At 41.5% G+C, this 26608-nt stretch overlaps 6 protein-coding genes and 1 long non-coding RNA gene across 11 annotated transcripts in view; 3 read left to right on the top strand and 4 right to left on the bottom strand.

The window, feature by feature from the left end:
- LOC135334204 (uncharacterized) overlaps nucleotides 1–26608 on the bottom strand; it is a gene marked incomplete in the record, with an annotated part of 688739 nt that overhangs the window by 238924 nt on the left and 423207 nt on the right.
- LOC135335554 (probable serine/threonine-protein kinase kinX) lies at nucleotides 1331–4349 on the top strand. Its single transcript, XM_064531091.1, has 5 exons — nucleotides 1331–1451; nucleotides 1846–2862; nucleotides 2912–2989; nucleotides 3136–3246; nucleotides 3336–4349. The coding sequence occupies exons 2-5, from the start codon at nucleotides 1873–1875 to the stop codon at nucleotides 4176–4178; spliced, it is 2022 nt and encodes a 673-aa protein (XP_064387161.1). The 5' UTR covers nucleotides 1331–1451; nucleotides 1846–1872; the 3' UTR covers nucleotides 4179–4349.
- On the bottom strand, nucleotides 4472–5079 carry LOC135337597 (uncharacterized). Of its 2 annotated transcripts, none has more exons than XR_010395196.1 (3): nucleotides 4856–5079; nucleotides 4548–4701; nucleotides 4472–4486 (listed from the first exon to the last, which is right to left on the bottom strand). It is a non-coding gene; the product is annotated as an uncharacterized LOC135337597 (long non-coding RNA). The 2 variants fall into 2 exon arrangements; XR_010395195.1 differs by having other exon boundaries at nucleotides 4476–4490.
- On the top strand, nucleotides 7635–13556 carry LOC135334879 (mitogen-activated protein kinase kinase kinase 13-like). The gene is made up of 7 exons (XM_064530240.1): nucleotides 7635–8568; nucleotides 9495–9617; nucleotides 9904–10035; nucleotides 10735–10838; nucleotides 11120–11189; nucleotides 11856–12646; nucleotides 12860–13556. Exons 1-7 carry the CDS (start codon nucleotides 7660–7662, stop codon nucleotides 13398–13400), a joined length of 2670 nt encoding a protein of 889 aa, XP_064386310.1. The 5' UTR covers nucleotides 7635–7659; the 3' UTR covers nucleotides 13401–13556.
- Nucleotides 13697–15699, bottom strand: LOC135336936 (uncharacterized). The gene is made up of 5 exons (XM_064532817.1): nucleotides 15552–15699; nucleotides 15357–15437; nucleotides 14865–14946; nucleotides 14684–14723; nucleotides 13697–14089 (listed from the first exon to the last, which is right to left on the bottom strand). Exons 1-5 carry the CDS (start codon nucleotides 15640–15642, stop codon nucleotides 13769–13771), a joined length of 615 nt encoding a protein of 204 aa, XP_064388887.1. The 5' UTR covers nucleotides 15643–15699; the 3' UTR covers nucleotides 13697–13768.
- LOC135334850 (STE20-like serine/threonine-protein kinase) lies at nucleotides 15718–22648 on the top strand. The gene is made up of 11 exons (XM_064530215.1): nucleotides 15718–16562; nucleotides 16866–17065; nucleotides 17335–17542; nucleotides 17740–17891; nucleotides 18224–18361; nucleotides 19071–19142; nucleotides 19568–19697; nucleotides 20034–20581; nucleotides 21038–21184; nucleotides 21797–22001; nucleotides 22179–22648. The coding sequence occupies exons 1-11, from the start codon at nucleotides 15854–15856 to the stop codon at nucleotides 22532–22534; spliced, it is 2865 nt and encodes a 954-aa protein (XP_064386285.1). The 5' UTR covers nucleotides 15718–15853; the 3' UTR covers nucleotides 22535–22648.
- The window catches only part of LOC135334400 (putative leucine-rich repeat-containing protein DDB_G0290503), a 65027-nt gene continuing 61198 nt past the window's right edge, over nucleotides 22780–26608 (bottom strand). For 3 of the 4 annotated variants that reach the window (XM_064529576.1, XM_064529581.1, XM_064529563.1), the window contains exons 10-13: nucleotides 26074–26319; nucleotides 25251–25331; nucleotides 24364–24450; nucleotides 22780–24186 (exon numbers count right to left, since the gene is read on the bottom strand). In XM_064529576.1, coding sequence (XP_064385646.1) covers nucleotides 23044–24186; nucleotides 24364–24450; nucleotides 25251–25331; nucleotides 26074–26319 — 1557 coding nt within the window. In that variant the 3' untranslated portion in view covers nucleotides 22780–23043. The remainder of the gene's footprint in view (nucleotides 24187–24363; nucleotides 24451–25250; nucleotides 25332–26073; nucleotides 26320–26608) is intronic. The other variant, XM_064529571.1, reaches the window with a different exon arrangement.

Here is a 26608-nt window from a genome sequence, read left to right as displayed (position 1 = left end):
GATGTTTTGGGTGTGGTTTGGCAAAAAGCATAATGATTCATTATCCAGAACGGTTTTTTAGACACAGCATGCAGCCACCTCGCTATTCCGGCCAAACCACACTGTCCCAAGGGTGGATGACCAGATTTATCGAGAGTCTATATATATAGCTGTATAATTATAATTATGTATAATTATGACTTATTTTGTGTATAATAATTTTATTAATCACCTTCCTCAACAACAAAGACTCGATGAAAACAAGAGAGAAGGTGTTGAAGAATGATTATTGAAGTTGTAACATACTTATATATATTAGACGTAAGTGAATCCATGACTCCACGCGGTTCTGAATGATGTTATAGTATCATGCAAACTATAGTGTATACGCTTGAAAACTGATAGGATTGATTTGAACAAAATTGAAAGGTATGTTTTAGCAAACATTAATTTTGTGTTAAAAATTGCTAGGATTGGTTGGGGGAAACACCAAAAAGCGTAGAAATAAGAAAGCGGACGAGAGCATAACTCTATATAATCCGTTACAACGTCATTCATTTTATATAATTATTATGCGCAAAAATATTTTCCTGTGTGCATGGTAAATTTCCATGCTATTTTGTGGTTTGCCTCCAATCCTGGTAGTATAGCTGCATGCATGTACGAATGACGGATTGGAGCTATGCTCTCGTCCGCTTTTTTGTTTCTATCGTATTACTAGAATGTTTTGCGAGCATCAAACATTTGCAACTTTTCTGCTGATTTGGCTCATTTGCAAAAGTTTTTCACCCGCAAAATATTCTAGTAATACGGTATAAGCTTATACGGTGTTTCCCAATTTTTCACATTACAAATGGTATTGTTCCCATGTTTTTTTGGTCAATAAAAATGTTGGAGTTAGTGGGCAGCATGCCTTCGTAAGTATTCAAGGTGCTACAGTGATGTTTAACAATCTTGTTTTCTTCAGATCTTCAAAGGACCATGCAGAGACTCTATTTAGTAACCGTGACTGCAACTTAATTATTAGCTTCTCATCCATATATAACTTTTATGTGTCATGTACATCAATAGCCTCGATTCCAGGCCTTATTGAGGCCTTGTGAAGGAGGCTAGTACATCAACAGATGAGAATCTATATGAATACATGCAGAGTAGATCTAGTCTATATATCTTGGAAGACAGAGTCGACATAATTATGAGGATCAGGAAGACAATAACGAGTATACATGTAGCAGAGCTGAGTGTGGTATTTATACTCGCTTATTATCTGAGTGCAAGTAGCTCGAGACCACGCCGATTAATATTATTTTAATCGGCCTGGTCTCGAGGCTAGAGTGCAAGTGCAGAGAAGTAAAATGTCATGTGACGTATTTGAGACATAAATAAAGATCCGCCTACAAAGTAAGAACTTGCCGCGGTACGGTAGAAACCATAACTTCAATTCCAGCTTATACTGAATTCAGAAAGTGAAGGTTAGCATTAATTTTATGTACATGTACAGCATATAAATAGCTTAATATATCTAGTCAATAATAGTCAAGTCATTAATAACTGAGCCAAAACATAATTTTATAGATTCTATAGATCTACAGAGTATAGATCTAGCTGGTTATTTTCGAGGCACTAAATTTTTGAGGTTTTCGAGGATTGACCGAGAACACGAAAATGTAGTGCCTCGACAATTGGTATTACTGTAGGGGTGTGGTCGTTTGAACCGCTATCCTCGAAAATAAAATTCTCGAAAATGTTTTGTTTGGGCTATCCGCGAATTTAGTGCCTCGAAAACAACCTGCTATACAGTAATTATTCAGTATTTTAATACCTAGCTCAGTTGCGAATTGCGTTCACATACATATCTATATTCAGGTGAGACCTACAGTGACTAATCGCACAATGGCTCAGGTAACTACTCTACAGCGTCAGCTTTCAAGATTTGAAATTGGAAATGTTCAAGGGCTTAATGACCCCAACAAGAGAAAAGGAGAGGGTAGTTACGGCACTGTGTACGAGGTGATGGTTGATGGTGTGCCAAGAATAGCTAAGCAGCTTCACAGTGTGTTGATTGCTCCAGATGTTAGGCGTGATGAGAAACGAGGTATTTATGCGCGATTCTACGAGGAGTGCTTGTTGCTGAGTGAGCTAGACCATTCCAATATTGTCAAGTTCGTTGGTATCCATTTTGGCTCGACTAATATAGAATTTGATGTCTCCCTTGTCATGGAAAAGCTTGATACTGACCTCGACAAATATTTGAGCAACAACAAAAATGTTCCTATCAATCAAAAGCTCTCAATTCTGCTTGATGTTACCACTGGCTTGCTTTATTTGCACACTAAGAATCCACCCGTAGTTCATCGTGACCTCACAACAGGGAATGTCTTATTATCGAAAGATTTGAGAGCGAAAATTGCTGATTTTGGTGTTTCTAGAATCATGAATATCAGTCCCAACAGGCTGGCTTCTCAAACAAAATGCCCAGGTACACTAGCTTACATGCCTCCCGAAGCTTTGCAAGAAAGACCAGTTTATGGAAAAGCACTAGACGTATTTTCTTTTGGAGCATTATGCCTTTGTACCATTCATCAAGAGTTTGCTGAAGTGTTCAATGTATCACACAGTCCCAACCTGCAAGCTGCACTTGAGCGCGGGGAGATCGAAATCCTGAGACGCAAGAAATGGTTTGATATGATGCCTGCCGACCATTGCCTTCGAGATATTGTGAAAGGCTGCCTTCAGGACCGACAAGAGAGGAGACCTAGCACTGAAAGGCTTAAGGAGATGATAACTGAGCTGGGTATTAAAGATTGGAAACAGATGCATGCTCAAAACAAATCACTGGTGGCTGAAAATGAGACAATCATGGTTGAAAGTCAGGCATTGAAGGTATACGTTTAAACAAAGTAATCATAATAATCCTTACTTGAAAATACAGGAAGAACTCCGGACCAAGATTACAACTGTAGAAGAGCTGAATAGCAAAGTGAAAGCAATGCAAATGCAAAATGAACAGGTGATGTTGCTGCTGATATGTTTAATCGGCCTGGAAACGAGGCTGAGTTGGTCATTGCCACATTATCTTGATAAGCAAGTTATGTTCTGGAAGGGTTTGACAACATACACCCATGCACTCGCTAAATTCAATTTCTGTTGTCTCAGGTACAATCTCAAGTGGAGGAGCTGAGGAAAGAAAAGCATTCTCTTTTAACACATTTGCAGCAGCTATCAAACTCTATCGAACCTTTGAAACAGCTAAATACACAAAGCCAAGTGAGTGCTCACTAATATATGATCTATAATTATATAAGCAACTAGAACTAAAATTGCAGTTATATAATTATGTTCATGCACTAATCTAGCAACTAATCAGCGAGCACAGAAATATCCAAAGAAAACATTCTACTGTTTCGGGTAAAAGCCGCCACTACGAGCCTACCCCAGGTGCTCATCTACAACGACAAGAATCCGATCGTAAATTGCAACAACGTATACAACCGACTGTACCGGTTTTGGGCATTCAACAGTTGGAGAGACCTTCCTCCGTGCCTTTCGACTTCAATCAAAGTCATTATCCTGCTAACATTCACCAAGGAGGTAGCTATCAAGATCCAGTCAACAGCGTTGATAACTTGCCACAAGGTCATTACCAGTTTCAGAATCAGCCACAACCAGGACAGCCACGGAATGTACCACCCAGTAACCACCCCTCTCAATGGCCGAACCAGCAACCATACCTGCAAGACCACTACTACCAGCAGCAGACAGCACAGCCTGGTCCTCCTCAGGATGAACAGCCACGGTCACTACACTATAACCCACAGCAACAGAATTATGGACCGTCAAATGATCAGCACCAGAGACCTCACTGGTGTAACCCTAATTCTCAACGGGAGGGCCATCGTTACCAAGGTGCCGAACAACAAGCGTGCAACTATCCTATTGATAGTCCGCAACCTCAGCAGTACAAAACTCAAAATCCGAATTGTTCCGAATTTCTTGTCAAACCCAACGTCCTCCAAGAAGGCATAGATCGAGAGATTAGTGAGGCAGCTGCTGCATTGAGTCAGGTGACGAGGAAGGAAGGAGAGAGGGAGGGTGCTCCACTAGACCCCAACCTGATCTGTCCAATGTGTATGAAGCAGTATCGCATCGGAGAAATACAACTGTACAGAGGTCATGTCAACAAGTGCGATGGAAACTGACAAATTTTATTAATCCCATGCTTGTTTGTAAGCAATGCATGCCATGTAAAAGACAAGAAACTGTCGATCTGTGTCATATCATCCATTTTCAGCTTTTGTTTGCTATTATAATTTCTGACGTAGAATATATACCTGCATGCATATATATACGATTATAACATTATTGCTATCGATCATTGAGTTTAACATTGCAATTTTGAGTATGAGCATGCACGCCAATTCAATAGCAATTATGAATTTTGTGAGATATTGTCCATGCAAGAGCCTGTGAATGCAGCAGTGTCTTCTTCTTCAGTCTTGACCATGGACTGTCTATTCCAATTGTGCATGAATTAACGAAGGAACCATAATTATAAACATTGTCCTTACCCAGTCCCTAATAGCATTCCGTCTTCTCCACTTCGTATTAATGAAGTTTCGTCTCTTAGGTCAGCGAGTTCTTTTGAACTGGCTATAGAGGTCCTCTTCAATTTAGGGTGAGTTCGTGCAAAGCATATATACCATCATTAACTACTTTTTCATCCTGTATATAATGTACACAATCAGTCATTCCGGGCAGTCATAATTATATATGCACCATTTGATTATATAGGCAGACGATTGCAAATACAGATGCGAATCATTCTATATAAACTATATAATTATAATTATGTGCATGTAATTATATACTTATTTACTGGCTTTTGACGAGCACATTGATGATCAGAAGCATCACTCTTAGACCTTTTCCTCGTCAGTTCAAGATGTCTGCCCCTCTGTGGCAATTCCATATTCTTTTAAGACTTCTTTGTAGTATAGTTTGTCTCTAGTGTAGTCTTTTCTAGTTTGCTACTCATGTCCACTAGGGCGCTGATGCAGGTTTCTTTGAATGAAGCAGTGGTGTTGTAGTGGTCTTTCTTCTCTCTGCAAAGACTCTCTTCACATGCATTGTTCTATACCTATATAATTGAATATTATCTGTATAATATAATTATGCAGGAGAGTCTTGATATAATATTGCGGATTCACTATCGTCTATGCCTTGTTTGTAATGTGCTAATGCATGCTCTGTACATGTGTGGCTGATAACACGGTTGAACTAATATAGAAATCATTAAGTACAATGTCACCAGCACCTACGTATAATTATGGCAAATAGCTAGACGATACAGAATTCGTGTAGTAAGACGCTCCATCCCCTCATGTATGTGCTCCTGTATACGCACTATTGTCATATAATTATGTAGATCAACCTCATGCAGTGGCGTTTGTATAGGAAATGCAGTGCTTGTGAAAATTATTAACCGCTTACGCACAAGAAGCCACACAATTTTCCTGTGCATGGTCTCAATCATTAGACTTGCAAAAGCTTTGCTCTGAATAGCTAGTGCAGCTCACCAGTTATGAATAGCTCCCAGATAAACAAGTAAGTTACAGTAATAATTTTTAGTGCTTGAGCACCATAATTATAGCATGGACACGCCACTGAACTTTGGTTTTAGTGTGCTAAATAATTATACAGTCGACACTCTCGATCGCTATTCCGGCTCTCTGAAGTACGGCCACCTCAGTATACCTGACATTTGGTTTGGCGCGGATTGCTAGCTATATAGCTATAGATATTTACTACAAAACTCGTCCTGAAATGTGGCCACTCGCTATAACCTATACCGGCTGCCCCAAACTCATTTTATTACGGCTGGATGACGTTGTAGGTGTAGTGTGGTATACTTAAATAGAGAGCATAATGATTCCTTATCCTCGAGACATAACCGCAAAATTAACTATTCGAAGGGTAGCCGCGGCTATTTTCTGAAATGCAGCCACCTCACTATCCGGCCAAAGTGCGCTGCCCCAAGAGTGTATATGGCCTGATTAACGAGAGTCTACTGTATGAGGAGGATTGAATTATATACCTTTACTTTAGTACTTGTAACTTTTTGCTGTAGTATAGTTTTATCTTCTCTATATAGTTGCTCATTCATTTCCATGTTCAGCCAACGATTAATTTCTGCTTCCGTCTTCTTTTCATCCTCTAAAGTCCTTTTTTCAATGATTAGGGTTTCCTGCAAGTTCACATGCATACATGCATAACTGCGTGCATGTACTATATACAACAGAAAAATATATTAGGCGCATGTACATTGCATAAGCAAACAGATATGTGAGATCGAGTGGTTCAATGTGTTCAATGTGGTTCAACCCTTCTAAACTACTTCGAAGTACGTACCACAGCGTAAAGCATGTCAGCGTTACCTTTTCCAATGAGATGTGATTTATTTGTTCCCTTAGAATCTGAATTGATTTCAAGTCAGTGGGTAAGTCCTTTTCCAGGGCACCTGTTTCTGATTCATTCCACACCATGGGAAACTTGTCACATACAATCTTCATCACATCTGCATGCATGCATGGGAATACGTGAGATTTTATTATTTATTGATTCATACATGTACAATAGCTCTACCTTACTTGAAACCTCTTTTGCTGTTGGTCTTTCTTCAGGTTTATCTTTCAGACATCCAATAATCAACTCACGCACACAAGCATCTGGAGACCGTAGAGAGTCAATCCAAACCTTACATTGGAGAATATGTATCTGATGACGCTTTATGTAATCGAATAGCATCTCTGGATCGTAATCTGAAATGTCGAAGACTTGCAAAGGCTCTTGTAGTGCTACACACAAAGCAAGGTGACCAAAAGAAAATATATCCAACTCTATTCCGTAACGAGGAACTTGCTTTAAAGCTTCTGGTGGCATGTAATCTTGCGTACCTGGACATTTCGTGTGTGCTGCTTTGGAAACGGGCTCCAAGCTTCGTAGCATTTTTGATACTCCAAGATCAGCAATTTTGGCTCGTAAATCTTTGGTGAGAAGGATGTTCCGTGCAGTTAAGTACTGTATCATCTATGGTTGTACCATCCGAATATCGTTGAGTTTATTGGTGTGCATTTTGGTCAGGATATTAAACAAGGAACCTAGTTGGGCGTGGCCCCACCCTGGACGCGAACGCCTACGTTCGCGTCCAGGGTGGGGCCACGCCCAACTACAAGGAACCATCTCTCTGGTTATGGAGCAGATGCATACCGATCTTGACAGATTCCTGGACAAAAGCATACACCCTGTGGTTCCAGTCTCAATCAAAGCAGCCATTCTGCTCTATGTTTCATTTGGACTTCTCTACCTACACTCAATGCAACCAGAGCCCATTATCCATCGTAGAGTAAACCAAAGAGTAATAACAAAGACCAACCAAAGAGTAATAACAAAGTAGCTGTCATGCCCCCCCCCCCCAGCCTCTATATTCAACGGCACGTAGATCTACATGTACCTGCGCAATAGCTTTGGTCCACTCCACCCACTCAGTGTGCACTAATGGGCTGGACTAGCCTCGAGACCAGGCCGATTATTTTAATCGGCCTGGATTCGAGGCTAGGGCTGGACTTTGCGAGACTCGACCTCGAGGCAGTGCAGTGTGTACGGTGTGTAAAGCCGAGCAAGATGGATCTAACTCCATACCTACTGCAGCGAGTGGATGGGTTAGAGGGCTCACTAAGGACAGAGGAAGGCCATGGTGCATTTGGTGTCGTCTACAAGGTCACTGTCAATGGTCTACCATGTATTGCAAAGTGTCTGCACCAGATTCTAGTCAAAGAAGTATCTTATGACGAGAGAGTCTCAATGGAGTCCAAGTTCAGGAATGAATGCATGCTCTTGAGCAAATTAAAACATCCGAACATCGTCCATTTCATTGGAGTGCACTACGGTCGATCTGAGAACGACCTTGCTCTGGTCATGGAACGTTTACACACTGACACTGCGGCGTTTGTCAAGTCTCACCCAAAACTACCCGTTTCCATCATGGTCTCCATCATGTTGGACGTATCCTATGGTCTACTTTATCTCCACACTCAGACTCCACCCATAATTCATCGCGACCTCACGGCTCCCAACGTCCTCCTCACCAGCGACCTCAGGGCAAAGATTGCCGACCTCGGAGTTTCGAAGGTACTAATGGACACTAATCTAATTAAACACACGACTGCCCCAGGCAATGTGAACTACATGGCTCCAGAAACAAAGACCCAAAATCCTGTGTACGGTACGAGTGTAGATATCTTCTCAGCTGGTCACCTTATAATCCATATTGCAATACAAGACTGGCCAAAACTGTACAAGGTGACCGATCATCTCTCGATTGCTCCAGGGCAAACGGAAATAGCCGAACGTCGATCGGCTCTCGATAATGGTATGGGAAAAGATCACTGCTTGTACGATCTGGCGTTGGATTGTCTCCAAGACAACCCTAAGAATCGTCCAACCACATTTGAGTTCAACAGGAGAGTGAACGAGATAAGCATGAAGCACCCGAAGCAACTGGAAGATATCTATCAAGTGGAAGCAAGTGAGGTGAGTGTATAATTAGATTGCATTTAATGATGTACTTGCTTGCTTCCTTGTTGATACGTAGATTATTATATGCAATGTACTGTCTACCTGTACTGTACATATAATTATGTATAGTTTGTATTAGAGGTGATCGATATGCTTGGGTTCCTTATGAAAACTACATATCTTAGACTAATAACTGAGGCTACAGCTTTGTCTTCACAGAGTTCATGCAAGTGTTCCTATAATAATAGCTACAGTGTATATAGAGCGTTTGTTGGTGATCTAAAATAATGTCAAGTTTCCTAAACAATGAAAACAATGTGATGTTTGTTCAGGACTATATTGTGTCTCAATGTAACAGCTTTCTCTTAGACTCACCTGCAGATGTTGCTATAGCTACAGTACAGGGATTATATGGAGCCTACATGTCAATGTGTTATTTGTTTTTGAAAGTTACAACTTTCATTTTGCTGTGTCCTGACCTGACTTAAATTGCTATAGCTGGATTGTTTTCATATGATTTCCTGCTAACACATTCTTGACTGTAACTAGATAGGCCAATAAATTCGATAAACCTTGTGGGTGTGTGGGTAGTAAGATCATTCAGGAGCTTGTGTGAATAATCCTAAGTTAAACTGTGACTGGATTGTGGGGATTATTCATGACCGCTCATGCTACACATGTGCCGGTACAGCATTATACATGTATGAATGTAACATTCAATATAGTTATGTTGTATAGTATTGTTATGCATTCTTGATTTTTTAATAGCTATTTTAGAGTATGCAGTATAGAAAAGGTGCGCACTTACTAAGCCTTGTGCACAGGCAACTTGAGAGCTTAGTCGTATAGTTCTGAGTTTTCACTTTTGTTCTGTATTATAATAATAATAATGACACTTTAGACTATCCCGTTAATAACTAATGTGTACCTGTTCTCCTCAGGACACTGCGTCAGCCAGAGTGAGGGAACTGTCTGACTTGGCTGGGAGACAACTCGTTGAGATAGAACAGCTCCAACAAGAGAGGACTGACATTCTCACTCAGATAGAAACACACCAACTGGCAGTGAGTGACAACAGCCCCCGGGCCCTTAGAAAAAGGCCAAAATTATCTCCCCAAATTAATATGTCTGTTACACTGAGATTCTGCATGTGTGCTGAGGTAACAGATGAGCATACAGTAGCATTTCAAGGCACTTTCACTTTTATAATAGTTACGCTTGACAATGATCCTAATACATTGTGCGCTTGACAATGATCCTAATACATTGTGTGCTTGACAATGATCCTAATACATTGTGCGCTTGACAATGATGTATCATACTTTTACTATTCCCACACACACTATTCAGGCTCAGATGTACCGAGATGACTTTCAGTCTGAGAGGAAGGACAGAGAAACGGCTCACTCTAAACTGGCGGATATGGAGGGCCAACGATTGTCACTACAAAACGAGCTCTCAGATAGAACACACCAAGTGGAGGTATAATTATAACCTAATCCACCGTAAGAGCAAATTAAGACACTATAGGCATAATTAAGTCATACATGTGATCAAGATTGTTCAAAGGGAAGACACTATAGGGCTGCATGGTTCAAGATTGTTCAAAGGGAATCTCCTTAATTCAAATTCACTTTCAACTTGGCATATTAAGTCATACGTACATGTAAAATGATCATGTATCAATCATGCATGTGACGTGGTCTAGTTTTTAACGAGGGGGTCCATTATACAAAATTATGGTGACCGAGTAGTCACTGTACACGTAGCTCAGAGTACATGTAACTGTCATAGTGGATCTTTCCATAGTGATACATATATATTATGCATTGTTCGAATGACGTATCAGTGATTATTTCCTACGTGTATAATCCTAAGGTGACATAATTATTTTCACAGGTAGATTTGTTTGCGTTTTTACAGTTTTGTACATTTTGCGGTATAATTTTTTGCGAAATGTCGATCTGGATACATTAAACAAGAGGGCGGCCAATTATTTGCGAGTACTAATTTTTGCGATTTTACTCTCATTCGCAGAAATAGCAGAAATTAATACACGCGAAAATATGTCACCTTAAGGTACATGTAGTACCTAGAAAAGACAATCATATTATTTTTATTGTTGTTTATTCCGGCCATGAAAGTTGTGGCACTTATTCAATTGTACTTTTCCACTGGTAGGAGCTCCACTCTGCTCTGAGAAAGAAGAACAATGAGGTGTCACAGTTACAGCGAGAGAAAGAGGATCTGTTGTCACGACTACGGCTCGTGGAGGAAAAACAGAGGTTAATTTGTTTACTTAGAGTGTTTTAGCCTTGGTTATCTGTGCAGTAAATTATGTTTGCATAACTGTGTAATGGACCAGTAGCTTCTTCTATTAACGATTATATTATTATTCCAACACTAACTGACTATACGTAAATGTTTAGTACAAACGTACTCCTGTGATCGTACAGCAATGATTATTAGACTATAATCATCTATTTTACCACCCTCCCACCACATTGCGGTGCATGTATTGCATGCTGTACATTAATAGACTTCACTGCACCTATTCCACTTATAGGACAGTTAGCAGAGAAGACGCAGCCGTGGCACCACTGCCACACAGTTGGAACAGCCTCCCTTCACAGCCCGTACGTTATTCAATAGTTTGTTCGATGTACAATACGTAAGGTCACCACTGTACGTATAGGGACATGTGTCAAACTATAGTGCTAGAAATGTATACGCAATAAAATTATTATACTGCAATTTATGTGAGCAGCTATAATAATTATAGTGTTGCATTTTTTTTTGTATTGCACAATTCATCTGTGTTTGGTAGAGGTACGAGCAATCCGATTGAAATCACAGCGTCTAATCTTACAACAATCACATAATGTTTTCGGAGCCTCAAAACTTACATATGCTCTTATTGTTTCTTGTGCTACGGTGTTACTGACATGTACATGTATGAGGGTTTCATCGATTTAGTGGGGGCAAGGGTGAACCTTCCCCTCCAAAATGTTCAGCTTACCCTCCAAAATGTTGTAGAATAATGACATCATCACATTAGTAACTGTGCAATATGTAACTAGATCTACTGTGATGCAGCACTAGCATGAAATAGGAGGTGTGGTCAACAAATGTGGGAGTGGTTCAAACATTTTGCAGCGTGCTCACACGCGCCCAAACCCCCCTCCCCCAATTTGATAAAACCCTGTGCAGCTTGATTATTACATATCTCCCTGCATGTGGTTCATTGCTGCATATGATAATTATAATACTCCTGTACATTATATTACAACGATCACTCACAGAGTTTGCAGCACTCTCTCAGTTTCCCACCGGACTCCGTAGAACCCAAAGAGTGTCCTGACCACCAACAACTTCCCTCACCCGCACACATGTATGTCAACATACGAGACGAAGCATCGAGCCGACAACAATACTATGCAACCTTGGCGACTATTCCCCAGGCAACATCACCAGTAGTGAATCCAGCACACTACAATCCTAGTCAAGCTCCGGTGACTCTTCTCACACCACCCGATATTCATCCAACTGTTCCGATGAGAAATCGAGCAAGCACAGAGTCGACGATCAAATACTCTCCATTGTCAGCGAGTAATTCAAAGACACTGCCGCCTAAGTTTAGGAACCAAGGTGGAAAGCTACTACTGGCTGAGGGAGATGAAGGATACTTGGGTGATGTTTTTGGTGGTCGTCCTACTGGTGAAGAGTTGTCTAGACAACGTCACGATTTTGCCGTCTCGAGACCTGAACCATCTCAACAACCTCACACACTGTCTCCAGTTACTAGGGATCGATCGCACGCAATATCGAAATCCAACTTGGATTTACCTCAAGGTGATGTTAGTCCACGGCCACCTGTTCGTCATCAAAGTTTCAGCAGGGTTCGTTCTAATCCTAACAAAGACGTTCGTGTCGAAGACAGTAGTGTCCATCCGTACGAGCGTGTTCCACCAAGATTTGATCAATCTTTGTCCGCTCCTGATACTACGGTTGACACTAGTCCACAGAGGAGACAGACAGCCTCACCGATTCTACGTCAGCCACAGAGACCAACTAATTTTATTCCAGAGGGAAGGTACGGTACCTGTGGCCTCAATTTAGACTAGAGTAAACAATCTTTACTTGTGCATTGTGTGTATTTTAAATTATGTCACTGGCTAACTAATACAAGTTGCAATAATTATTTGTACTGTGGTTGGTTAGGGTCTGTCTACTAATATGAATTCAGTCATTAATTTTTTTTACAAAAATCGAGTGTTCTAATTATACTTTTCTCCCATTACCACAGAGTCTATCAGCTCCCTGATGGGGCCATGCAGTCAATGCAGATACGGTCAAGGACACCCTCTCCCACACGATCCAGGCATCCATATCGTTCCCAAGATGAGTACGCCACTAGTAGAACTAATGACCCTTTACCAGTACGATCAAAATTCCGTCAACACTCGGACCCCTCTCCACCTTTGTACGAGAATATACGATTATCGTCAAACGTCGCTGGTGATATACGTTTCCAAATCATCACACCAGATTCTGAACCCGATACACTCGAAACTTCTAAACCATATCAAAACTCGTCGTCATCAACAGCTGGTAATAGCCAGACGTCGGAGAAACATTCGGCAGTTCAAGGTAACGATTGGTCAATGTATGCTAGCACTGCTACGGGCTATGACCAGCACTGGCAACCTAACTTTCAACAATCCTCCATTGATTTGCCACCTCTCGACCCTAACCTGGTGTGCCCAGTTTGCGCCCAAAAGTTTAGAGTGGGTGAGATACAGGACTACAGAAGTCACTATAAGACTTGCCTGAACAAAGCAAACTAGACTACATAATAATTATACTCTTTTTTAGTTTTATTTCTACCCCATTTGTTGTATTTGTATATAATTTGTTTCTACCCGGACCCACGTGTTGTATTTGATGCAAAGATAAATTTTATATAATTTTCTCGTGTTACATCCACTTATTAAAATTGATCATGAATGTGAGACAAATAATTATGTTTGGGCCAGAATTAATTAAAACAGCAATTATAATATATTCTTGACAGGCAACAGACATGACTGTACAATAATTATGTCATAATTATAAGTATAGAAACAGCGAGATGAATTAAATATCGATGTCATAATTAATACTATAATTATTATGAAGTGAATAAAACAAACAAAAATAATAATGAATGCATACACTAAGTCAAGTCAATATTAACTGCATGAGCTCGTTCAGCAAGTTCAGCGATTCTCTTGATGTATTCTCTCAGTTGTTCATTCTCGATCGCTAATTCCTGTACCTTCCTCTCGGCAGTAAGTGCTCTGTCCTCCATTGCCTGGAGATGTTGCTCCAAATTTCTCATCAAGGACGGTGTTTGTAGACCGTTACCGTTACCGTTAGTGAGAGGTGGTGGGTGTTGTCTCTGGTTGATCGGGGTGGCCGAGGTGGTGGGTAATGGAGTGGCTTGTGGTGGAGAGATGGACTCCGTCTTACAAAGATAGGATACCGTGGTGATGGGCTGTACGGAGAAGGAAAACAACACTGCAGTGATACAATTACGAAATTATTAATTGTGTTAATTAGACGCCATTTCGATGTTGCTTTGATTTTTAACAGCTACAATAGATAGGTACAGACAGATACACGCTACACATGCACAGGGTGAATGAATTATGATACTGTAACACAATGCTGCATGTATACACAATTAGTTTACGGTTTTAATTGTACACCACGATAGCATCTATAACAGCAGTACTTGCGTACATAATCACATATCTTTGACAGGGTTTCTTTTTAGGATATTGTACGTACATGCATGTGAAAATGTGGGCACGATATTTTAAGGGGGTGACTTTAAACCTTAGGCCTTAGCTGATAGCATGCAGTAGCGAAGTGTAAGCTGTCGAACACCTCCGGATCCCACAGGAAAGTTTGCTTGTAATTAGGGATTTGTAAATGTCTTAAAGCGGGTGAAAAATCACCCACCATAATTATAGGACTAAAAGAAACACTGGACACATGTACATGAGGTGGGTTTACAGACAAACAGTTAGGTTCACAAACAGCTGGTAAATAATAAGAATTAACACGTAGTATTAATGCAACGTACAGTTAGTGAAGTAGATGTGCTAGGATCCTCAGGAGACTTCCTGTACGGGGGCAGGGGGTGGGGCACATGCAAGGACACATACATCATTGTACATACACTATTAATAGCTAATAATTATTACACCCGATCATCAGGTTACAATGTATACACATATTATGTATATACGTATAACGAAGCTCACAGCACGTATCGCTCGGGACAGTTCACTAGAAATGCTGCGAATATTTTCCTGATCTTTTTTGCTGGTAATTTCGTGCCTTGCTCTGTGTAAATAAAGTACAGAAAAACAATATCAATCCGTACGATAAGTTAACACTGAAAATTATAACACGTAAAAATCAGTTAGAGGTTGCTGGGTAACAAGTTGAGTACAAAATGTCGCATTATTAAGAGGGTATGTCCAAAGTTAAGATTGCCACAAATGGATACTGTAAGTTCTTCGAAAGATGGCACCTCTTTTTTAAAAATTTGCGAGACTATTAAGTGTTTATATTAAAAAAGAATGATTTCATATGGGGCTACAATGTATGTGTATACTAATTAGAAAGGCGCTTTATTCAAGGAAGTACGACAGATATAAATGGTATAATGTGTGCACGTGTACACGTGTATTGACTAGTCATGCCGGTCCCTATTGATGGGAATTTGATTATTCGATTGGTTGCGTACGTACTGTTATAAGGGCTTGCGAAGGGTACACCAGCTGGAAACCAGGAGGGGCAATTGGCCATGTTCGTGTAGAAGTTCCTCTTACCTGTGCACACGTACACGTACACACAAGTACAAGTACGTAAGTGAGAGTACGTATGAATAATTTAATACTGAATTGTTGTGAGCCGATAAAAATATATACTGATGGATCACTGACTTTCTGGATTGAGAATGGACGGGATATATCTGTTCAGATCATGGACTGTGTACTTTTCGGGATCCAGTGAAGGGAGAAACAGTATGGACATCTTGCACTTCCACTTGAAACTGTATTCTGTGTGTGATGGGGTTTCCCCTTACTTAGACGAAAGGGAAAACCCCATCATCACCACGTGTCTTCTAAATCTCTTTGCATGTCTTTGCAAGATCCTGCTAGCAAGCTCAGTCTTCTACTAGGCTACCTTCTCCGGGGGTACCTACCCCCATTTTACAAGCTGTGAAGGTCCCCACACACGCCCAATGGACGAGCTAGGCCCATACGTTCTACAAAATGTTCAAGGTCTCAAACCAAAAACTGTGGAGAATCTCGACTCTGGAGCGTATGGCGTCGTGTTTGAAGTCACTCTGAACGGGCTGCCGTGTATGGCCAAACGTCTGCACGCCATTCTAGTCAAAAACGTCTCCAAAGAAGACAAGAACAACATAGAGAAGAGGTTTCGGAGCGAATGCCTTTTACTGAGTCGTCTAAAACATCCGAATATTGTGCGTTTTATTGGCGTATGCTACCTCGAGTCAAACATTGATCTAGCTCTAGTCATGGAAAAACTGCACTCGGACGTAGCGGCTTTTGTTCGTGTCCATGCCCACATCCCCATCCCCATCAAGACCTCTGTCATGTTGGACGTGTCCTATGGTCTACTTTATCTCCACACTCAGACTCCACCCATAATTCATCGCGACCTCACGGCTCCCAACGTCCTCCTCACCAGCGACCTTAGGGCAAAGATTGCCGACCTTGGAGTTTCGAAAGTTCTGAGCAATCCTCATTTGGTAACGAAGACTGTAGCCCCTGGAAACATTAACTACATGTCCCCGGAGACTAAAGTGGAGAGCCCTACATACGGCACTGCAGTGGATGTGTTCAGTTTTGGGCACCTGCTCGTGCACATCTCTATTCAAGACTGGCCACCCGTGTACGAGTTGAACGACCATGTAGCTATGCAGCAAGGTGTGTGTGTGGGCGGACGGGTGGGTGTGCTTTGTGTGTAGTTATTGCATTGCTAGTATGTTTCTGCATGGTAACCAATATGTCTAACATTGTAACATGTGATGGAAATTTAATTAGGATACAAAAACTGGTCAGTTATTTTCTTCCGAGCCCCTATAATTATTTGTCTTTTCCTTCCGTAGTGGTACATTTATCTTTTCTCGGGTAACAATATTTACAGAATTTATTGCTTACATGTATACTTCACCCACCATAATGCAAACAATCGAGGCATCATTTTGTACATGTACGCTCCCTCTGTAGGTTTAATGGAGATAGCAAAGAGAAAGAAAGCGTTAGAGACGATGGGAGAGAAGCATCCTCTCCACCCATTGGCTGTCGAGTGTCTCCATGATAACCCGGCTAGGAGACCCCCTGCAGAGGAGCTCAACAAGAGGCTGGCTGACCTTTGCATCCATGAGTACCCAAAGACATTCGCTGACATACTGGATGTCACAGCTGAGGTACTTCTGACAAGTAATTTATTGGTTTTGTTAGCAGTTACTTTAGTTTGTTGTCATTCTGAATTACTCGAGAAGCTTGATTTTATTTTACTACAAAGAATTATTTTTGCAATGTGAAAAATCGGCATGTGTGGAAACAAGAAAGCAAGAGAGAACCTTATGCCTATATAATTATAATGAATAATGATTATTATACACATCACTCATTTCGATGCTTTTAATTACGCTCCCAATAATTGGTCTAATCCGACCTCCCCCATTCCCCCTAGGAGGACAAGTCCCAACTAACGGGGGTGCAGGTGTCAGAGGACCAGTTCAAAGCATCAGAGGAGATGAGACGAGCGCTGGCTGACCAGTTGGAGGCCCTGAGGGGAGAGATGGTGGCCATGGTCACACATAGAGAAGGGATGGTGGAACAGCACTCACGACTCGAGCACAAGTTCAAACTGGCAGGGGACCAAGTCACCACACTGACAAGTTAGCATTCTGTACTCACTGTGTGTACTGTTGCACTCTACATTGTACTAACACTCGCTTATAATTATAATTTATGTAGACACTGTTAGCAGTTATTCGTACTATCAGAAAAAAAACTGTGGTTATACATACACACCAATTATAGTATGAACGGTCAATGTATTTTGTAGCTCTATAATAGTGACCTTTCTCTTCAGCCGAGAACGCTACTCTAGTCAAGGAGTGTGAGGGTCAAAAGGTCACCAATCTTCAACTAAGGAATGATATGCAGACAGACCGCGTTAGACTAGAGACTACCATTGCTGACACAGCACGTCTCCATGACGATGTGCTGGCTAATAAACAGGAGGTGATACTCTTAGCTACATACAATCTTGTACCTGTACGTATTCAATGGCTGCAGCATGCAATATAGCTATACATGACAATGTACATGTACATGTATGTAGGCGTTCCCTATAACTCCATGACTGTACATGCATGTATTTGCCATGTACATGTATAACTGAACTGTCCCATTGAATAGTGTCGAGATAATTGCATGGCTGTAAAGCAACTTTTGATGGTTGCAATTGGTGCAGTTGAATATTTCCTTAGTCTCTGTTGTCTATGCATAAAATAATTATAGTGATGATTCACAATTGTTAAATTGAAACTTTTCCCTGGCCCTCTCTTAATCAGGTGAAGTCAGAGAAGGCGAAATTTAAACGCCTTCAGACCAAGCTGACAGAGAAGGAGGGTCAGCTGACAGCGAGTGATGATAGCCTGAGGGAGCTCAGAGAGACGCTGCAGACCAGGGAGGAGGCTAATGATGAAGAGGTGAGGGAGGTATTGCTGGTCATAGAACGTGTGCTGAGTAAAATATAGTGGACCAAATGTGAAGTGTTTTTTTTTGAGAAGTTTTGTTGTTTTAGAATTTGATATTGTTGTACCTGAGTTATAAAGATTATTGTTGTGAGTTGTGAGTGACAGTAAGTTTTGGGGACTGTACTGAGTAGGGGACTGTACTGAGTAGATGTCTAAATCAGTTTTTTATTTTGGTGTTGCTCTAGTTACATGTACATGTATAATTATCATGTAGCAATAGCTAGTAGCTTTGCAATCGGTAAAGGGTCATCGATTTTCAAAGTCATTATTGACCTTTATAGAGAGCATTGATTACTTTGTTGATCTTTACCGTTTACTTCTTTACATTCAGTACCAGTGTACTTAACAATGCAAACACATTACAGTGACCTTCCTTCCTCCCTACCACATAATAATTATTATATCTATTGAGGTCATCCTACAGATGTCACTCTCTATATAATGCAGCCATTTTATTAGGCTCCTCAAAGTCTCTATATCGTTGTCACCATTGTCTAGTGTTCGTAGGTCACCTCTTTTAATACAGCCATGTTAGTCTCATAATCACATGCCCTATTATTTTCATTCGATCCCGTGATTTCACTTCTTCCTAAAGAACAATTTAAATCTCAGAAGGCAATGTGTGATGTAATGGCACCCATTTTTTACCCATCCTCCTCAGATTGCCCGTTTGGTTAACGAGAATCGGCTGTTGGAAGAGGAGAAAATGGGACTAGCTCAAAACTTGGAGAAGGTATGAGAACTGGCACTTACATGCAGTACATGTCAATGTCAATGTAATCTACATGTACATTGCTAACTCTTCCCCCAAAGGAAGGTCCGTACTGTAGGCCAGAAGTCCTTGACATTGCTTTGATAGAATTATAAATCCTGTTTGCTGTTATTTCTCCTACCAAGAGTATATAAGAGTACTCTTATCTACTCTTATAATTATACTCTAAGACTTGCTCCTACATGTATACAGCCTACTGTATACATGTAGATTTCCAAGGGTGACAACCCACTGTAGTCTAGTGCTCTGCACAATACAGGACTGGTAATATACAAGCATGATTGTAGTATTAAGGTGTGACCCGCTTCACTCTTTCCACCTCTCTCACCACGCACACGCACACACACACACACACACACACACACACACACACGCACGCACGCAAGGTGATGGTTTCCTCTCGTGCTAAGATAGAGCAAACTCTGACTGAGCTGCAGACCCAGGTCACTGCTCTGAGGGCCAGACACACTGCAGGGGAGAGAGAGGACCAGCCTCCCGAGAATAGAGGAGCTATAAGTAAGTGGAGTGTTGGAGGCTGTACCTACAGTGAAACGTGTCAATTTCTGGTCACACTGTAAGCGGGTCACTTCAGTTAATGGGCCTCAAAATATCTCCATAGCATGTTGGACCTGTGTTAGCAGACCACCTCTCTTCTTTACAGCCACTATTGGTCTGCTCAAGGGTGATTTCTACGTAATCTAGCATGTTCTGCCCCATCATAATTATTCTAGCTGCTATTTCATAATCATTATATATCTACACTGTACAGATTGCAATTCACTTTCTCGGGAGGGTATAATGGTAGACAATTAAGTCTACATGTAGCTTTTTTAAATGTTCTCTCCCATACAGATTTGCCTGGTGTGGAGGTCATAGGTCAAACCACCCTTATTATCACTCGATCAGCACAGTGCTTCAAATGGGACGGTCACGGACTGGAAATCAACGTACCCCCCAACACGCTACCCCCTGAAATCGATCACTGTGTCCTGCAGATTTACGTCAGTCTCTCAGGGCAATACAAACTACCCGACAATAACGAGCTAGTCAGCGCTATCTATTGGATCAGACCAATCCCTTACTGCAAATTCACTCAGCCTGTAACGCTTCAACTACAACACTGTGCTCAGAAATCTCACCGCAAAAACCTGTCTTTTATTCGAGCAGTTTGCACGCAGGAGAAGCTACCGTACACGTTCACTAAGCTAGATGGAAGAGGGGTGTTTTCAGAGGAGAGTAGATTTGGCTTGATAAAGTTGGAGCATTTCTCTGGTTTTGCTATCACTGCCGAGGGCGGTGCGGAGATGCTGTACACAGCTGGGCTCTACTATATCGGACTTGGACTTCGTAGCTGGGAGATTCATCTCGTGGTCAACCGAGACACTGAGGTTTATAACACAGTGAGTTGTGGTGTGTGTCTGTATGTGTGTGTGTATTATGCTTGCTTTATTAGTAGTCTGTAGAGTATTTGCATTACAATTTACCAACTACTTATACATTTCTGGTAGCCTTTATGGCCACAATAATTATTGTTGAGGTAGATCATTGTCTGGTCCATGGCTGATCTGGGATAGTACCACAACCATTCAGTGATTTACATGTAGTTTGGTTTGGTTGAATATTATTGTCTGATTCAGAGAAAGAAAACATTTGTGATTCTTTTTCCATATACATGTACATTCTTTTCCTCATTGTTGAGGCACAAAGAAGTCCAGCCTAAACAAACATTAGGCTAAAATAATACGTGCAGTTTTTCTATTTGGTGTAATCAACACTAGTTATAGTTCTTTACAAATTACACGTCGTCGTGCATGTATGCTCACTTTAACATTCTGCCTCTCTCTCTCCTCTATCAGTGCATTGGGAGGTCATACACTAGACGGAGGGCGGTGGTGGGTCCGTATATGCCCATAGAGTTTGAGGCGGACACAGTGACACTGGACATACCATTCGAGGGTCGCCCTGTCGGTAACTGGACTATCAGATCACTCGTCCCACCTCAGGTGAGGTAGTGTGCACGGCATTGATGATGAAAGTGAAACTAATGCTTTCTTTACTGAATTTATGATTTTGAAATTAGTATGCATCTTAGGTACATTGTACTATCTTTTTTCGAGACTAGCTGATACAGGGACATTTTAGGTTGATTCATGTGCATACGTTTCAAGACCCCGCAAATATGCAGAGTCAGCATTTTAGTTCTATTTGTGGTGACTACACTGTTATGAACTGTGCAGTCACATAATGTTAGAAAATTTATGCCAGATAGCAAAACCCAATTGAGCCATTGTACAATTCGATCCTACCTGTTTGTGTACACTATACATGACAGGCAGAGGAGGTTAATTGGACACGCTTCATCAATAATCACGCGAATCCCTCTTGTTTATAGCTGTCGATTTTTAGCACAGCTATAGTACGGGTCATGGCACGTGTTGTACATGTCAGTTGCGAGCTATGAGAGACCAGAAGAGATCATTTCCAAATGTCACATGACATGCTGACAAATTATGGCGCGTGTCCAACCTCCTCCGCACTGCATGTATTAATTAGTGCACTATAATTATCTATACCTGTACATGCATGTAGCTCTTTAATGTTCCTCCCCCAAACAGCTGACTCGGAAGAGAGTGGACTATTTCCAACCTGGCTCCCCTACAATCCCACACTGTCGATTCAAGGCGCGGGTCGCCATGGAGACGCCTAACATCCCTGAGCTATGTTATCAACTGGTCATCGACGGTGCTAAGAAACCCAACGTCATGGTGATAGATATTGAGCCTCAGGCGGTGGAGAGGAGACCAAGATATGCTCTGAGAGGTGAATTCACTCTATCCGCATTATAGCATTACCTATAGCTAATTATGAGTGTGCAGGTGTACAGCTCAACCTGCTATTAGGGTGACCTTTTATGATCACGAGGTTTTGTGTTGTGTATACAAGTGGTGTGGATGCATTGTGTTGTACACACACACACACACACACATATACACACAGGCGCCCCCCTCCCAGCTGAAGCCGAGGCTCCTAGTCTGGACCATCTCATGGAGCACACTGGAGTCACTGACCAACACTTGGACCAAACTTCCACTAAAGAGGCTCTCTCACTGATAGCACCTCACCTCCACAACTGGCTCAGCTATGCCAATGCACTGGGACTGTCACCTCAGCAGATACAAGACATTGATACTGACAAGAATAAGGACATTGCTATGAAGGCCGTTTCAGTGTTAGACTTGTGGAAGAGAAGGACCGGCTTTAGAGCCACTTATAGATCGTTAGTGTGCGTGTGTTTGAGACTGAGTGATGCTCAACTAGCTGAACACGTGTGTCGAACTGTGTTAGAACAATGACAATTTCCTGCTTCTTTAATAATAAATTAAATGTTTATGGAAGGATTTATCGTGCGTTTTGATTATCGTTAATAATTATAATAATAATTATTATAATTTTATCGGCCGTATATACTTTAGCGTGACATTTTCGATCAGCTAGGGGCTAATTAATTTTTATGGGTGCATGAGGCAGTTTTTTTAGCATGCACATGCACAAACATTATTTCCGCAACAATTATTATTATTCTGTTGTCTTTGAAATGTTGAGTTACGTCAATCAAATTTATAATTCACATAATAAACGGCATAGTACAGTGCAAAATTAAATCAACACAGAGAAATTGAATCACAGCTACGTACAGCACAATTGTATAATTATAATCCTACATGTAATTAAGATTATACGTATAGATAATTATAAAAAATTAACGACAACAACACTACAAAAATTAAGAGCATTTCTTACTATACACAAAGGAATTAACTCCACTGACATATCTACAACACAACACACGCTATAGCACACACTATCCTTGACAAGTATTTACATGTTTCCTATACTTTTGAATCTCTCCCACTCTAAAATTACGCATACACAGAGGACAGATGAGGTTCGGGTCAAACGGAGCATTGGGTCCCATCGATTCCAACTCATCCCCTTCATGGATAACAAACTTGGCAGCGTCTTTGATGTCTCGATCTATGCCCTGAAGCAAAATGTTTTCCTGCACGCTCGAGCTTTGTTTAAGTCGTGGTGCGTTCGGTAAATTTTCTTTAGAGTTTCTTCGTGGTAGGGGTGTTGGTTGAACTTCAGGAGCTGGTTGACCCCTTCCAGTTGGCGGGCTTTCTTGATGTGACACCATTTGTTGTGGTTGGACAGGATTTTGAGGGGTAAATTGAGCTTGAGATTGTGGCATGCCTCTTGGGGGTTGCTGGCTCTGATTGACTTCATGCTGGTGATAAGAAGGCGATGGATTTCCTTGGGGATAGCTAGTGGGCGGATAGTTCTGCGCTTGTGGTTGGTAGTTGGGGCTTCTAGGTGGTGGGTGGTGGCCACGGTGATGCTGTTGGCCATGATGGTTAAAGCTTGGTCCACCCTGAGCATAGCCTTGTTGCAACTGCTGGTTCTGTCGAGGGTCGTGATTGAATCCACCCTGCTGATTGGGATTGTGTCTGCCTTGCTGATTGGGATCGTATCCGCCTTGCTGATTGGGATCGTATCCACCTAGCCATTGGATTGGTTGGTTTTGTTGACCTCCTTGCTCGTACTGATACATAGGCTGTTGTTGTGGGTCATTTGTCATCTGCTGGTTTTGTTGACCTTGATAGTGTTGGCCCATGTTGTGCTGAATCCCTGGGTCACTTGCTCGTATCGGAGGTCCTGTATCCATTCTGTTCTGAGCTGGTAGTTGGGCTTGAGAGGTGGGGGGCATTTGACGGTTACTCTCCCTGGCTCGTTGACCCTCCCAATACTGAGCACCATCTTCCTGTACTCTAGGGGGTATGGTTTGGACATGGCTATGGGGTGGAATTGAGTTTTGAGGCTCTGTGGAGCGCCTTATAGGTTGGTTCGTATTGAAGGCTGGATTTGAGGGGCCTTGCCTTTGCTCGTAACTTGCTCTGTCTCGAGGGTAGCCTCCTCTCTGCTGCTGATCAAGTTGGCTGTCCCTCTGCAGTAAAGTGAAAATGAAGTGTGGCGGAGGCCATACAAATGTATATAATTAGGCACTCAAAATGTACTAACCGACACAGCATGTCTAAGGTGACATCCAATACTGACAGCAGGTTACTGAGATTACAATGTATAGATTAATAAACAATTTATACATGCATGCACGAACACTCACCATAACAGGAGAGACTGGTTGTTGGTGTTGCGGGGAATCCAGTCGACTGTTGCTGGACTGATGTGGTAGCACTGGGATCTTCTCAATCTACAATAATCACAATAATGCTATGGACATACCAGGTTTCATCTAATGGGGGGGGGGCAAAGATAAACCCTTCCCCCAAAGGTTGTAGAATAATGACATCACCACGTTAGTATACTAGCTGTTTATGATGTCAGGAGTGCATGAATATATATTCATGCACTCCTAATGATGTGCAACATGTAACTAAAGTATATTTGCGTTGAGTTCGGCCCCCGGAAGTTAGGTGCTCAATTATGGCTTTATTTATGCTTCTTGTGGTTGACAAAGTATGCCAGAGACTTCTACATGGAAAATGCTACATGTAACTTTTAGCTGGTTGAAGCTTATTAGCAAATTGTTCTTTAATTAGAATTATCTGCTATAACGTGTAAAGATTAAAGGTGTGACTTCCGGTAATCATGCAGTCATTCCACGAACATTGTGCGCAACGAAATGCTTTTAGAGGCCATTCCACAAAATATAAGTACCTTGAAATTTCGCGCTATACGGTAGATAGAAGTGCTTCTTAACAAGGAGTATATGAAACTTTGCAAAGTATAACAAAGTTATGACAACATTATGATGGTCAACCTCAACACAAATAGACTTTAGATGCACCAGCATGTGCTAGGGGGTGTGGTTAAATATTTTGAGGCGTGCTTACGCGCGCCCAAACATTCCCCCAACATTTAATCCTAGATGAAACATATATGTATATATACGTACATTGAACTGTTATGATCGGAAGAAGTAAGACTGACATCCTAAATGCAAAATGTCCCATACATTGAATAATGGCTTGAGATGGCACACAGCATTACCTTGTCAATGCTGAAAGCAGGAATTGCTATCGAGTGCTGTGCAAGTGATCCTTTCAGCTTCTCAATGGCTTGATAGCGGGTCTGTACAGGAATAAGAAAATTACGATTACAGCATGCAGTGGTAGAGACTAATGTACATGCATGTAGTACATTAGCCTCGATCCCAGGCCGCACTTTCCACTTCACTTAGGGAAGTGGGCCTGGTATCGACTGCTTGCGCATGCGCTAACATCCCCCTGGTATCTGGGGGCTTTGGATAACATCGTATTATGCTCAGTAAAACTATGACATCACAAAGAATGGAAGTGGATTGAAGGAAGTAGGGTCTATAGAAAGTTCGCTTGAAGGTTTCTAGCCCATCGGATAGCATTCTCTGAACATAGCTACCCTTAGCCCCTGCTATGTTAACAAAAGACTCACAGCCTGCAATAGTGTGGATGACGATCGTCTGAACGGAGTGAAAGCTGACAAGAGCCTATATGGACAGGCCACGCCCATTTAACACTAACTTTGGTGAAAGTCTACTATGCTACTGCTACTGCAGAAGAAAATAGCTGTACAACAAACCTACACAGCTCTGTCTCTAGCTAGCTAGCTATATAGCTCTGTGTATGACTTTTAGGATATTTTCTCTGATGAATCCAGTATTATAGGAAATTTTACGGGAAAAAATACCCAATAATTTGGCGCATGCGCAAGCAGTCGATAGCAGGCCTTCTTTTCTATGAAGGCCGGTGAAGGAGGCTAGTATATAGTACATGTACATGTACACGTATGTATCTAAGGCAAAACTCCTCGACACAAATTTACACAAGAAACGTACGTTGCATTTGTCCATTAGCTCACTGCACTTGTCCATTAGCTCACTGCATTTTGATTCGGCTACTAGTAGTTTTTGTTCCACCTCTATTCGTCTGTCAACCTCAATCCTCACAACCTCGGGAATTTCCCCACCGTTTCTAAGTTCCTGTAGTTCTCTTTCAAACGCTTTAACTCGTCTTTGAGATTGGATTAAATCCATCTCAGCAGCAAGCTTATTGCTCTCTGCAGTTGCTTTGGCTTGCTCAATCTGTGTAACCAAAAACACATGTGTATTGCTCTAAAATCATGGCTCAGAAAAATATGAAATCAGTTTGTGTACAACGTTTATTTAATACTGAGTATAGCCTCGATTATCCGGACACCTTGGTGTCTTGGTGTGCAGGCCGGATAACTGAATATGCCGGATAATCGAACAGATAAACCACGCCTTGATCCACCCACTTTATTGATAAACAGCAGTGCCACATGGTTGTCTGCGCATGCGCAGAATAAGCAGGCCTGTCTCCATGGTAACAGCTGCAACACGCGCATGTGCA

This window comes from Halichondria panicea, chromosome 1, assembly GCF_963675165.1.
Source record: "Halichondria panicea chromosome 1, odHalPani1.1, whole genome shotgun sequence".
Classification (NCBI taxonomy): Eukaryota; Metazoa; Porifera; class Demospongiae; order Suberitida; family Halichondriidae; genus Halichondria; species Halichondria panicea.
The sequence above is the reverse complement of the archived record's forward strand: the minus strand, read 5'-3'. Positions and strand labels throughout refer to the sequence as shown.

Excerpts from the sequence above, each read along its gene's own strand:
- LOC135335554 (XM_064531091.1), top strand. The coding sequence starts at position 1,873 with ATGGCTCAGGTAACTACTCTACAGCGTCAGCTTTCAAGATTTGAAATT. Across the intron at positions 2,863-2,911 it reads TTGAAAGTCAGGCATTGAAG|GAAGAACTCCGGACCAAGAT; the intron begins GTATACGTTTAA and ends TTGAAAATACAG. Across the intron at positions 3,247-3,335 it reads AGCTAAATACACAAAGCCAA|CAACTAATCAGCGAGCACAG; the intron begins GTGAGTGCTCAC and ends GCACTAATCTAG.
- LOC135334879 (XM_064530240.1), top strand. The coding sequence starts at position 7,660 with ATGGATCTAACTCCATACCTACTGCAGCGAGTGGATGGGTTAGAGGGC. Across the intron at positions 8,569-9,494 it reads ATCAAGTGGAAGCAAGTGAG|GACACTGCGTCAGCCAGAGT; the intron begins GTGAGTGTATAA and ends TGTTCTCCTCAG. Across the intron at positions 10,839-11,119 it reads CTCGTGGAGGAAAAACAGAG|GACAGTTAGCAGAGAAGACG; the intron begins GTTAATTTGTTT and ends TTCCACTTATAG.
- LOC135334850 (XM_064530215.1), top strand. The coding sequence starts at position 15,854 with ATGGACGAGCTAGGCCCATACGTTCTACAAAATGTTCAAGGTCTCAAA. Across the intron at positions 16,563-16,865 it reads CCATGTAGCTATGCAGCAAG|GTTTAATGGAGATAGCAAAG; the intron begins GTGTGTGTGTGG and ends CTCCCTCTGTAG. Across the intron at positions 22,002-22,178 it reads ACCAAGATATGCTCTGAGAG|GCGCCCCCCTCCCAGCTGAA; the intron begins GTGAATTCACTC and ends ATATACACACAG.
- LOC135336936 (XM_064532817.1), bottom strand. The coding sequence starts at position 15,642 with ATGTCCATACTGTTTCTCCCTTCACTGGATCCCGAAAAGTACACAGTC. Across the intron at positions 15,438-15,551 it reads GTCCATTCTCAATCCAGAAA|GTAAGAGGAACTTCTACACG; the intron begins GTCAGTGATCCA and ends ACGTGTGCACAG. Across the intron at positions 14,947-15,356 it reads CTTCGCAAGCCCTTATAACA|AGCAAGGCACGAAATTACCA; the intron begins GTACGTACGCAA and ends TTATTTACACAG.